A 13,661-nucleotide genomic window follows, 5' to 3' on the forward strand; every position below is an offset into this window, starting at 1 on the left:
ATATATATACACACAAAATCTTAACAGTTTTGAACAAATTTTTCCCAAGTTTTAAATCATCTATTTCATCTGAACCTTTGGACAATTCAAATAATGTTCAAGAAAAAAATATATTTGACTATTTGAGTGGTATTTCAAAGATCAACTGTTTAGCTGAGTAAATAAGTTTAATTTCATTCTGTGATAAGTAAGCGAACACCTTCTTTACAGTATTAAAACAAGAATAAACAATAAATAAATGCTACCTTTTTTCAGAAGGAGTGTATTTATCAGATACTATATCTTCCAAGTGGTAACCAATGACCCCAACCACAGCAGCAATTGGTAACGTAATATAAGGTGCATATCTGGATAAAGCTCTTAGTAGTAGAGGCAACATCTGAAACATGCAAAATATAAAAATATACATCCATCAGTTGGTAAACAGTTGCATCATATTACAGATTAACAAATATTTCACCTCAGTTATTTCCTGATACAATCCTAAACAATATCACCAATTCAAGAAAATCTACTGGAATAAAATTGAAAGAGAAAAAATAATTAAAACTTTACAAAATTAAGTTGTTGACGTACAAATTTTTTTTTAATTTTAACACTTTATTAGTTAAAATTTTATGAAAATAACATATGTTTACGACATTACTAAAATATACCTTTAGTTAAAGAGCGTTATTCACTCATGAAGTAAAGATAATCTGTCAAATTTCAGAATAACCTGTAATCGTTAACGAGTAGGTAATCACCAATCTAAGGTTGTCCAAAGAGAAAAGAAAGATGCTAAAATATATTCATTCTAATAATTCATATATTATAAAAGAAATTTCGAGTCGAGTATAGATGTTTTAAATAATATTTAATTAAACTTTTCATACACTAAAACATAATTATTATTTTCCGACTTTAATATTTATATAAATTTAGTAGATCGACTCACTGAATGTAGGATCACTAATAAAGTGCGAACCAATTTGTTAATCGGCCTCTATTTAGTACACACAATAACCATCATGAATCCCTATCTGGGCTATCTTAATGTCTTCGGAAGGTTTTCATTTATATATCATATGTCCTACGTAAATATAGCGTCGTAGCTTTTACGAACATGCATTTAAAATTTTACAATCATGGAAAAATTGAAAAATAATTGTGATTAAGTTGTTTCTCTTAAGCATATAATTTGAAATGCGCAACGAGTGTAAGAAAAAAGCGAAAACATATTCCATATTTCAAAATATACTACGAATAATGAAAATAAGAGTGTATATTTCAGATTATTGCGAGTTTGTAATCATAACAATTCCGCTTGGTTATATTTAACATAATTCAAGCCATAATGAACTTAATTGGTTCATAATCTTCATGCTTAGAGGAAGAAGTATAATGGTAATTATAAGCGTGGCTCTCTGTAAGGCTATCATAGATTGAGCTAGCTATTGAATCTGGGAATCTCTATGGAAGCTTTTCGTTGACCAGTCGAACATATACAGATTCCTTCAGCTGAAGTTACTATATTTCTATTTTTCTATTTGCGGTAGGATTGTAGGCCATAGTTTTTAGTTATTAAATACCTAGAAACTTTGTAAGATGAGAAAAAATAAACACCACAATTTCGCATTTGTGAGGAGGTTTGAACGATAGAAATATCATCTATTCCGGAATCTTTAATATATTTTGTTATGATGGGCATATCTGTGATAAACAGATGGCGAGTAATAATTATTAGATTAGTTACCTCCTGCTACACCTCAAGATAGTGACCAACAGGAATTCGGACTCGAGAGGAAATTTTTTGTTATAAGAGCAAGGGCAGTTGCAATTTTTGATTTTTTTTTACTAAGAATGTTTTTAAAAAATTCGAAGTAGATTTTTTACTTTTATTGAATTGTTATAAAAAAAACAAAAACAGTAAAGCTGGAGCAATAAAAGACAGGTTAAGCAAAATTAAAAATCCGACAATCGATAATAGTGTAGGCGGCAGCTAAATTGATTATGCAAAATTAGGTTAACGCGGTTTCTCTTCTGGCTGATGCTAAGGGAGTCTGATTGATCATGAAAATGTACCTTGCCGCCCCGTTAATGTGTGACTTTTGGTGGAGGGGAGTGTGACGGGGGTTCATGGCGAAAAAGTAGGGGAGCATTTATCTCGTAACTTTGATATACATTTGAAAATCACTTTCCCAGTCAGCTTTGATCCCACCGTGGCGAATTCGTACATGCACGAGCATATGCATGGGTTATTTGGCTTAGCTGGTACGAGTTGACCTAAATTTATTTTCCGATCCGTCGAGAGTCGGTTTTTGGACACAAATCAGGGGGAATTCGTGAAAGCGCTTGTGTAGCATCTCCACCGTTCTTAGTTTGTTGCAACCGAGGATAAAATGTTACTTTAGCTCCCCCAAAAAAGCGCGAAACCATTTTTATCTCACTAGAGTATACAGAGGGTCCCGAACGGACCCGAAAAGTGCCGGAGGTGAACGATTTCCAACCCTTCGTTTGAAAATGAATTACCCGCAACTTCGTCAGGGATTTTTCTCCTCTAAAGGGAATTTCTACTGGGAAATAGTCATTTCATCTTATCTTCTACCACCTTTCCGTTTATAAGATTTTCTGAAAAACCCGCCTCTCCCCCACTATTCAACTTCATTCCTGTCCACCCTCCTTTTAAGGAAGGTTTTCTAATCCTCAGTTCATGTATGCTCCACGGTTGAAGCTAGTGACTCCTTCACCATGTTCTTGTTTTTTAATTGTTTCACAAGGATTTGGTATCAGTTCATGTATGCTCTATGGTTGAAGTTAGTGACTCCTTCACCATGTCTTCCGTTTTTCATTATCACCCATACCTGGTAAAATATTTGCTCTTGGTTGGTTTGATACTTGAGAGGTGGCTGCTCTTTGAGAAATTTTGCATGTTCAACCATTTGAACTTCCGAAAAACGAGAGTTTGATCTGTCTCTTTTTATTATGTTTTTGAAAAGCTTTTTAATGACTTCATTTGGTAATATCATTATAATAACTGACAATAACAAGGCCACATTCTGGGCTTAAAGAAAGATTTTTTGGACACATGCCAAATGGAATTATCAAAAATGTAGAAGAGCATTGTAATGAACTAACAGTAATGACAATTGACCCCACATTCATTTAATCTGTACTCATCCTTCTATCTAGCCATAAGGAAGTATTGCGGTATCTGCTGGTGATTGATATAATTACTATTTTGTCAACACTGGAGTGTAGATTTGGTCCAGGCACTAGTATATAGCATAACTGCTTATTATCTCAAGAATTTCACTTAATCATATTTACATTTACTTTAAACCCTCCTGAATGATCATAAATGAATCGGATAAGAAAATTGGTGAATAAAATATGATTGATAAAAGATTGGTAAATATTTACTTTAGGTCCTCCAAAAAGGCGGCAAACCATTATTACTAGACCAGACTATACATGGATAACCTGAAGTTACTTGAAAAGTGGCGGAGGTGACCAGGTGTCCGATTCCCAAACCGTTTAAAAATGGATTGCTCCCTACTTGAAGAGGGAATTTTTTCCTTTTGGAAGAAGTTCTTATGAGAAAACAATAATAATCTAAAGGAGGCTGGAGCAAACTGTCTAATCAAGTTTTCCCAATAAATAAAGGAGAATTTTCGGATTGATATCCAAAGAGTAGATCAAGGGTTAAATGACAAACCCCAGAATTTTAGCTATGGGAAAAATAAGGACCTTCTTAAATATAGAAGAATTAGTATTTTTAATGTAAAGATTAGATGTACTCTTGGTAAATTTTCCAAAGATTTTCCTAGTTAAGTTGAAAATCATATTAACAATTGTTGTAGTGATGTCTTACATACAATGTATACAAAACATAGGCAATGTGTATAAGTTTTTTAGAAAAATTAATATGGATATAGTATTAATATTAAGTAAATATAAAATAAATGTTTCATATATATTTTCTTTTTATAGAGTCTAATGATATTATAAATATGTAATATCAAATATTCTAATCATTAATTGTTATCTAATTATAAAATATATAATGCTTGTTTAGTGACTCCTTAGCCTTGTTACAATGTTGAGGCTGACATTAGCAGTCAATTGTACCAGTTTCTACTCCAATCTTCTAGTTTATACTCCAATTTTTTTTTAAGTTTGTTTTGTATTAATAAAAGCCTCATCTTTTCATTATAGAAGACTACTGATAAATCTACAGCTAGAAGACTGTGTGCAAACAGAAGTACATTTACTAGAGAATGGTAGCTGTGGACGAGGATGGAAAACCAGTTAAAGATACATTCCTGAAGCTTACAAGCTGTTCATGTAAAATGGTATCTGTTGGGCTGATATTTCGACAAGGGATGGCGAGGAAACCTATATGACCACAACTCCTCCTCCCATACTCTAAGAGACTGTAAACTTCATTGAAATATCTAAAAAATTTTGTCTGGTGTATACAGAAACTTTTATACTTACAAAAGTCTTTTGGGTAAATAAAGTAATATCATGAAACTGTTGTGAAGGATTGTATATTAACCGTAATAATTTATCAAATTATAGCTTTAAGTATGTGTGTAAAAATTATTTATTACCACTAGATTTTTTGTTAAATTGGTTTATTAATTTATTTTTTTAGTTTATCTGTATATCTATGTGGATATTTGTATTCACATTTGTAAATATATGATATTCATAGAACAAGTTTTTTTATTTGTCATAAGCCAAGATCATATTTATATAAATAACTAAATTTTCAAGTATAGAATGGAATATCTTACAAAAAATCAATAAATATACATGACAGAATCATTTAAAGCATTAATAAGACAATATAATTATTTGTAAGGCTGCTTTCATTAATGCGTAAACGTGAGACCACATAACTGTAAAATCATAACTTTGCATCCTATTGAGTTTTATTTTGAATTTTTTTTTTTTTTTATTATCGTTTACTAGCAAATGATGTACCATCAAAGAGAAACAAGTAATAATTAATTCCTTCTTTTTGAAGAATGCAGATGTTATTAAGGTGTATTTACTACTCCTGCTTGTATATACTCGTAATTGCAATTATTTTGACAATTTAAAAATATAATTTATAACAAAAATAGGAAGAATAATTCAAAGTTACTGATCAAAGGTTCAAACAGGATAGTTGAATATAAGAAGATATGAGATACATGATTGGATGACTTGGTAGAGGAAGGATGCCAGGAAATACAATGGTAGGAAGGATAATAGCCAATTCGAATCTTCATAAAATCGGGAAATAGAGGTGTCCCTGAGTTTCTGAACAAATTTAATTAATTAAGTAATTAATATCCTCCAAACTCTCTTAATCTAAATGGTTTTCAAATTTATCATAACAAAATTAATTCACAACATAGCAGTTAAATAAGAATAAAATTTATCTTTTATATGAAATTTCAATTTCAACATTTTCATTTTATGTCTTCATAAAACATTAAAAGCCTAACTCTCTTAATTCATGTAAATGGTTAATTTGTTATTACAAAACTAATTTACAACTCGCTGCTTAAATCATAATTAAATTTTAAATTATTTCAAGTTTCTAACTGATATTTCAATTTAGAATGTTAAAATAATGGTTTGACTAACTGGAAAAAAAAATCGCAGCAAAAATCAAGAAATGTATAAAATAATAGTTTTGATTAATACAGCAAGAGGCCAGCACCATCCAAACAGCCATTTCCTATGTGCAAGCAGAGCTTAAAAATATTTTTATTAATAGTTCAACTAACTGCACAAAGATAGCAGCACCAATAAAGAAAGGGAGGAAATAGTAGTTTCTAAAACTACTGCAAGAGGCCAGCACCATCCAAACAGCCATTTCCGAAGTCTTGCAGGAAAATTTGTATTTTAGATTAGGATATTAGGAACTCGCAGGAGGTCAACTGATCGAATCCGAAGTTAAGACTTGTGTTGGAACACGATAGATTTGTTCCAACACAATCGTAACGTCAGACGGACTTGTTGAGCTCCTGTAAATTCCTAATATCCTAATACAATATCAAAATTTTCCTGCTAGACTTCGGAAATGGCTGTTTGGATGGTGCTGGCCTCTTGCAGTGGTTTTAGAAACTACTATTTCCTACCTTTCTTGGTTGGTGCTGCTATCTTTGTGCAGTTAGTCAAACAATTATTTAATTATTTTTAATCTATATTTGGATTTAGAAAAAAGCTGTTTGGATGGTGCTGGCCTCTAACAGTACTAATTGGAACTATTATTTTCTACATTTCTTGTTTTTTTTTATATTTGATAGTTGAACTATTATTTTAACACTCTAAGTTGTCATTTTATATTTTTTTTTTTTTATCAGAGTTAAAACGTATAATTTTTCAGTCAAAGCTTTATTCACGTGCGTTTTAAATTAAAATCGGAAAATATATATATATGAAACAGTAAAATGGAAATTAAATATTGCTATTTAAAATACATTATTGTTTGACTTTGACTGACTATGATAAAATAATTTCACCTTTTTAAGAGTGTGCCTTTCATTGTTATAAAGGATCAGTTAGAAGATATAAAGATGAGCAATTTTGGTGGTGGAAATATGATTTAAGTGTCTATAAGAGAATTTTAAAAATAAATCAAAGAAATTTTTTAGTAAATAGTCAGTTATATTTTTTAACTCTTTGTCTTACTTAATGTTATATTTTGTTTCCCTATTTTAATATTTTGCTCACATATTTCATTAGTTACACATATTTTCTTTCTCTTTTTTTTTTTCCATAACTTTACTTTTCAAATTATTATTATTAAATTAAAATATTCATGTTCCGTTGTTTCTTTGCATTATATAACTTTATATTTTTTTTCATTAATTATGTTATTTTACTTAGATATTTAATTACCTATATTTTATTTCACACTTCTTTCATTATTTTCATATTGTTTTCATTCTGTACAATCATTTACTTTAATCATTCTAAGTATCCTTTTATTCATTGGTTGTTATCTTGTTGTTTGTTATTAGCCCTGATGAAGGCTAGAAATTATGGGCGAAACGTTGGCACTAATAAATAAGTTTTTTAACTTATTTGTGTTATTCTCTGACTATACCCCCAACCATTTTCACCTCAAATATATTATATATTATAATATATAAATATATATATGACGGTCAACTATCTTATCATCATTAAATTATATTTTTATTTTAATTGGATTATGACAAAATAATTCCTCATTATAATTTCTTAATTTTAAAGTCTCAGGTAAATTTGCTTTTGAGGTCCATGGTGGATTGGTGTTTAGGGTCTTGGACGGATTATTTTTTGGGTCCAGTGTAGATTATTTTCAAGCCTAGATCTGATATAATTTTAAGTTCTTAGACAAATTTGTTTTTTGGGTCTGTGGTAGATTCATTTTTGGGGCTTGGGGCTGATATAATTTAAGTTTTAGGGAAAATACATAGGAACAATGTTTTCCCTCTATCATCATAACATTTGGTAAGGTTAATATGTTGCGACATTTAACTGTCATGGCATCTACATATAACAATTAAACATGGCAGTTAAGGCGACTGTTAGTCCACTGACATTACTTGTATTATTAACGATCATGCCAGACCTAGAGTGACATTATTATCTTGACAGTGAATGCAGTCATGACTGTAATTATCAAATAGTTACACTATGGTAGTGACTAACACTTTTGCCGTAATAATGAAAACTAAGATAGTTCACTGTCAAGACGTATACACATGACAGTTGCTTCACTGACATTACTTGTACTATCAATCAACTATCACAGCAGAGCTAGTGCGACAATACAATCATGACTGTAACAATCATACAGTTACTGTTATAGCCACCAGTGTACTTAGCAGGGGGCAGGAGGGGGCAGCTGCTCCCCATAGAAGTGAAAAAAAATTATTAATTATTATTCAGTAAAATTTAAATTTGTTTTTCAAGCAAATATTAATTGTAATAACTAATGAAGAACTACAACAATTACACATAATTTTCTTAAAATTTTGGTTACATTCACCTTTTCTGTGCTGAAATATCACAACCTGATCGATTATGGCTAGCCCCCCTCCTCCCTTGTTTTGATATTGGGTTAGTGATGTACACTCTGGTCAAGTAATAATCATTTGCTGCCTTTTTGGAAGACTTAAGGTAAACGTTTACCTCAGTTTCAATATTCTTGTTATATGACACTATAAATTTTCCACTATGTAAGTAGTATATATAATGTACCTATGTTATCTTCTTATGTGTCAAGTTATTTTGTATTTCATTTTATTTTTTATGGTTGGTTATTATTTTTTTCCTTAGCCCTAAAAAAGGCCTGAAATTCTTCCCAAAACATTGGCACTAATACTTAAGTTTTATCTATTTGTATTCTTCACTGACTGCAACCCCAACCATCTTCTCATAAATGCAATAATCTTAAAATAAAAATATTTAAAACCAATTTAAGTGAATTTGTGAAGCTGAAGATGGTTATGAAGAATCGCTTAAAAAAAAGTCATCTCAACAAGCAGTGAAATTAAATTGAAATAACAAAAACCAAGTATTTTATGACATTTATGAAAAGTTTATAATTATATAAATAAATGATGTTTTCTCCTATATTTCTGGAATGAATTAGCAATAAGGATAAACTATTAACTTGTAACTTATTTGTCAGTACATGTATTATTAATGAAATAATAAACACTTGTGGATAGATGCAGTTTGTATTTCAATATTTCAAAATAACCCTGACACTGAAAATAAACTAAAATAAAGGTTTATTGAAACATTTTCTTCACTTTCAAATTTGAAAGTTTTGATCTCCCAACTGAAAAATTATTGGATCCTGCTCAGCACTGGAAAAAAACATGTTACAGGTTCTGTGAGTCCATTAAAGACTTCCTCTCGGAAGCCACACTCATTGATATATCAACCATATTTGATAATTTGACAGTTGACTGTCTTTAGTTATTTTCTTCATCTAGATATAGATTGTTATTTAAATTAAACATTATGATCCTCAAATTATTAAATAAACTTTAGTTGAATCATATAAATGATTGTTTTATGTGTTTGCCGTTTATACTGTAAATGCATAATAATGTAACAAATATAGAATTCTACTGTCAATTATTCCAGTAAGATTAACATTGGGTTTACTTTAAACTGTCACCTTACCAGTTCAAAAATTTTAAATTAAAATTATACAAACAAATATTTTGACATTAAAAATTTCAAAACATAGTTAAATGATGTTAAAATGGATTCAAACATGTTATTTATTTATTAATTCATTTAAATGTGGTATAATAAACAACAAAAATTTCTAAAATTAATTTCCACTGTATTTATATTTCAATATTTTTTCAAATTTAATTTTTCAATTTTCTCAGAACATTGAAGTAAGAAAATGTAGCACTAATAATCTGAAATGAAAAAGAAAATATTAATATAAATCATAACAAGTTTTATTTAATTTTGAATTGAAATAATAACTTACAGGCATCAAAGTTTCAAATGAGGCTGAGACATTAAATAAATTTGAATTTAATTTTGTTGGTTTAATTGTATTCATGAGCATTAAATGAACATTTTGACCCAATTTCCTGTCATAGTTGTACCAGGGGGTTGAATATATCTGCATAAATAATTCATCATTCTGAAATAAGATTATTATCTACTAATTAGTTTAGAATAATTTATCCTTGAGAAACTATATTCTAGTATATAAATTATTATTTTTATCTTCATATTAACTGCTCTCTCATTTTTAATTTTAAAAAGTAGATTTCACCATTTTTAGAAACCTACTGTGAGCAATAAAGATTGGGAAATAAATATGTTTTACTTGAACGTGTATATATATTTATTACTTAATTATTTAATGAATTACCTAATGAAAAGGTTGAAAATAAAAATAAAAATAACTATTTGCATTTTCCTTCAAACACAAGGAAAGATATAAGGAACAACTGCCCTTCATTATTCATTCTGAATTTCAATCTACTAATGTTTAATATATCAACAATCTTTTTCAATGTGCGACATTACTGAAAACTGGATATTGAAATAAAAACCAGCAGTACTTGGAAAAAAAAATGTTTAATTTGAAGTCAAATTTGAGTAATTCCTCCACTTCCATTTGATATAATTCTAATCTAATTAGGGTTTTCTCAGACCAAGCCTCTATTCTATCCCTGACTCGATTTTAGTAGCAGTTAGAGGGATTAGACTGGACTGGCTGATAGTCTTGATCTGGGAGAACTCTTAGGTTTTGAATAAATAAAAATTCAGGAATATTATTTCAGCTTAATTACTGTTAATTTTCAGAACAAATTTTGAAATAGCTGGGTTTCTTTATGTTAGTCTCGATAACCTATTGTGTGGGTTTAGTTCTAAACTAAGTAAGGGTTTCTACACACACAAAATGTTTTCAGTTTTACCATTTTTTTTTAACTTCAAGTTTATGCAGTTCAAATTTTATTTCTAGTAATATTAATTAAGCTTTTTATCAAAACTAGAAATTTGTCTTTTATTTGAAAAATAGTTTAGTAGAAATATCTCATTAAAAAAAAAAGTAAAAAGATCCAAGAAACTATTCATAGAAATTGGAATAGTAAAATTTATATAACAAAAAAATATGACAATTAATGATAGATTGCAAAAAAAGTTAATAATTAGAAAATTAAATACTAACATCACAAAAAAACAAAACACAAAAAGCTTACAATATTTGCAATGAAGATTAATGATTATCAATAAAAAGAAATTAATAATAAAAGAAAAAACACCTGATAAAAAAAAGAAATATTCAGTATGCTTAAATATAAACACAAAATCAATAATTTAAAAACTTCGAAGAAATACGAAATGAGCTAGAAGGGATGGACAAATTATATAGAAATGATAACATAGGAACATTATAACATAACACGATAGCATATCATGAATACTAGGAGAGTTTTATAATTTATTAGCAAGAAAGTGGACAGCAACTAATGTAGTCTAGTACCTTATAAAATAAGAAGTGTATAAGGGAAAAGGAAATATCTAGGCTTCACTCTCTTTTTCCTTTGAAATATTCATATGGTGGTGGTCGAGAGTGTTAAGGTGTCAGCTTACCACCCCAGAACTGGTGCCAGTTTGAATCTGGCCAGGGACAGTTCAAATTTATTTTGCGACGAATCTGCAGAATCTTGATTTTCCCATTGTGGTTGTTTGGTAATCTGTGAACAACCACTCCATACGGCTCAAATGGTCAGGTAGGGGAAAATGAAAAATAAAAATAAAATGAATAATAATAATAAAAAAATTAATCCAAATGAACTTCTCTTAAGGCATTAAATTATAAACTATTGACATAAATCTGAAGTTTCTCGGGCTCTATACTGAGGACTCTGAACTTTTCAGACTCTTTATGTCTAATTATGCCTAAAAAATTTCTTCATACCTCAGACCTGATTTTTTCATTGAAATGACACATGTCGAAAACATATACAGCTTCGGTAAAAAGCATAAGTAAAAATTCCAGTACTTTATCCATTGCACTAGCCTGTTCTATCATCTATAAATACAAAAAATAACCATTTAGATTATTTTATTATCGATATTATTGTAATAATAATTAATTTGATCTGAATTTACCTTTGAAATAACATAAACATCTACAGCCCAAACAATGGAACATAATGTGAATACACTGATAATTATACGCCCAGTGAATGGTCTCACCAGTTTTATGGAACTGTGAATTAGCAATAAATTATTAAAAAGTATTGAATAAGACCTTTATGAAGTGCTGAAATAATTATATATCATGTGAAATATTTATGTTTTAGAACATAAATAAATATGTATATAATATAATTTTATTTAAATCTTTTGAAAAGAGGTAATATGTCCCTGATTGTTGGTTGCTCAAAACTTTAATTTTCAAGCTATGCAGGTTTTGAATGAACAATCATGAAGTAAACAATTAATCAATCATGTATGAAAATTTACTCAAGCTTAACTTATTAAAATTATGCTTTAATTACTAGTTTAAAACTCATTAAAAAGTTATTTAATCATTAAAATTTTGTTCTTGTAATTGTGGATCAAGACCTTACGGAGTCCTGGTGATATTACATTGTGGTGGCCCCTTGGCTAGATTGGGGAGTTAACAAATTTGGGGAGGTTTAGGAGGTATGGCATTCCACAAAAGAGGAAGGAAGATTTCATAGGAACTCTGAAACTATAAATTGTCTGTAATCTATTAATTTTTTTAATAACTTAATTTTTCTATGGATCTGAGCCTTAGATGGTTACCTACTTCAGCACCTCTCTTGATTCACCCTTTATTTATCTACAAAGTTGACAAACATTTCAAATGGTATATATATAATATATTTAAAATTCAAATGATTTAATAAAAGGAAGTATTTTGAAATTATTCTAGCAAGAAGATAGATCCACTGTGTGGATATCTTACCTTAGCAATGTTTGATGATGAATCATATCTTCCTTAAGACATTTTTTAAAGCATTTTTGAAAAGCAGGTAGCCTGTAAATACACTTTAACCTATGAACCCTTTTCTGTTGTTTACTCAGGTAAAGTTTTATAGCTCTCTCTTCAATATGACTTAGCGAATAGTTGATCAATTTCATTTCACCATAAATCTGTCCAGTCAGGCTAATATATGCTTCGTGGATAGATGTAATCAAGGAGTGAACCATCATATTGCAACAACACTCCATCAAGAAAACAATAATGAAGGTGATACCGTAGCTGTCTTCAAAAGGTATATAAAATGGAATAGGTAACTTCCTGTCAATAATTTCTGATCTTTCAAGCCTGAGGTGAGGATAGAAATAATCTTTTAATGGAGTGAGTATTGAGTAAAGAACACAAACAAAAATAAGCATCCAAAAAAAGACTCTATCAGTAAATTTTATGTATTCAATTGTTTGCCGCTTGATTTTCTTTTGCGTGTTATTCAATTCACCATTGTAGAGATAAAAACATTTCTTGAGCTTTAGGAAGCTTTTATCTATATCATTCTTAGCTAGTCTCTCAACTGGAATGTAAATGGCCATTGTAAGAAGTATGCAAAAATAGTGGAATGCTTCTGAAAATTCTGCTAAGTACTCAGTGGTAAGTAATGCTGTAAATAGGAACATAAAAGTCATCATTATGAGAAATAAAAAAGCAAAAATACGGTATATTTCTAAAAATATAGTAGGTTTCATTTGTTTTGACATGCTGCTTCCTGCAAAAATTTTATACCACTTTCTGGTTTCTCTGAAATCATAGAAAAATTCTTCATCCAGTTCGTCTTTTTTAACAGTCATATTAAATAAAGTGTAAGAAGATTAACAGTGTTTTGAAGACTTATAGAACTGACTTGAAATAAGAATCACCTTTCATGCCATAGCCTATTTATTGTTACGATAGTATAGATTATTCATACAAGTTCACAAGTAACTTTTCACACTAATTCAAGGACTCAGCAGGGTGGAAATGAATTATTTTCAACTTTTTTATACCATGGTTTCTTTTACGTTTCTAAGTGTAAATTACAAGTTCATGAACAGAACTTGGAGAAAACTTAACCGATGATTTGACTCTACCTCTCCTTGTCTGACATAATTTATTAGTTCTACTAAGTACCTTTCTGATACCTCTTTTAAAC

General features: G+C 29.4%; 2 protein-coding genes and 1 long non-coding RNA gene across 8 annotated transcripts in view; 1 reads left to right on the forward strand and 2 right to left on the reverse strand.

The window, feature by feature from the left end:
• LOC106677207 (sodium/bile acid cotransporter 7-B) overlaps nucleotides 1-4,560 on the forward strand; it is a 15,611-nt gene extending 11,051 nt beyond the window's left edge. For all 3 annotated transcript variants that reach the window (XR_010843735.1, XR_010843737.1, XR_010843738.1), the window contains one exon: nucleotides 4,198-4,560. The gene's annotated coding sequence lies outside the window, so the exon portion shown is untranslated. The remainder of the gene's footprint in view (nucleotides 1-4,197) is intronic.
• LOC106677223 (uncharacterized) lies at nucleotides 457-1,226 on the reverse strand. 2 transcript variants are annotated; one of them, XR_001342562.3, is made up of 3 exons: nucleotides 938-1,226; nucleotides 657-780; nucleotides 457-514 (listed from the first exon to the last, which is right to left on the reverse strand). It is a non-coding gene; the product is annotated as an uncharacterized lncRNA (long non-coding RNA). The 2 variants fall into 2 exon arrangements; XR_010843739.1 differs by having other exon boundaries at nucleotides 657-750; nucleotides 938-1,221.
• Nucleotides 4,561-9,300: 4,740 nt separating the features above from the next.
• LOC136796040 (odorant receptor 67b-like) lies at nucleotides 9,301-13,358 on the reverse strand. Of its 3 annotated transcripts, XM_067048505.1 has the most exons (6): nucleotides 13,256-13,358; nucleotides 12,461-13,133; nucleotides 11,635-11,734; nucleotides 11,441-11,554; nucleotides 9,491-9,649; nucleotides 9,301-9,416 (listed from the first exon to the last, which is right to left on the reverse strand). In XM_067048505.1, the coding sequence occupies exons 1-6, from the start codon at nucleotides 13,293-13,295 to the stop codon at nucleotides 9,363-9,365; spliced, it is 1,140 nt and encodes a 379-aa protein (XP_066904606.1). In that variant the 5' UTR covers nucleotides 13,296-13,358; the 3' UTR covers nucleotides 9,301-9,362. The 3 variants fall into 3 exon arrangements, with proteins under 3 accessions (XP_066904606.1, XP_066904605.1, XP_066904604.1); XM_067048504.1 differs by having other exon boundaries at nucleotides 9,491-9,628; nucleotides 12,461-13,352; XM_067048503.1 differs by having other exon boundaries at nucleotides 12,461-13,352.
• Between the last annotated feature and the right edge of the window lie 303 nt (nucleotides 13,359-13,661).

The sequence above is a fragment of the Halyomorpha halys genome, unplaced genomic scaffold (genome assembly GCF_000696795.3).
Source record: "Halyomorpha halys isolate HHAL.00 unplaced genomic scaffold, Hhal_1.1 Scaffold7.1, whole genome shotgun sequence".
NCBI classification, from domain to species: Eukaryota; Metazoa; Arthropoda; class Insecta; order Hemiptera; family Pentatomidae; genus Halyomorpha; species Halyomorpha halys.

Excerpts from the sequence above, each read along its gene's own strand:
- LOC136796040 (XM_067048503.1), bottom strand. The coding sequence starts at position 13,320 with ATGACTGTTAAAAAAGACGAACTGGATGAAGAATTTTTCTATGATTTC. Across the intron at positions 9,650-11,440 it reads ATGAAAAAATCAGGTCTGAG|AATGATGAATTATTTATGCA; the intron begins GTATGAAGAAAT and ends ATCTTATTTCAG. Across the intron at positions 9,417-9,490 it reads CATTTGAAACTTTGATGCCT|ATTATTAGTGCTACATTTTC; the intron begins GTAAGTTATTAT and ends TTTTCATTTCAG.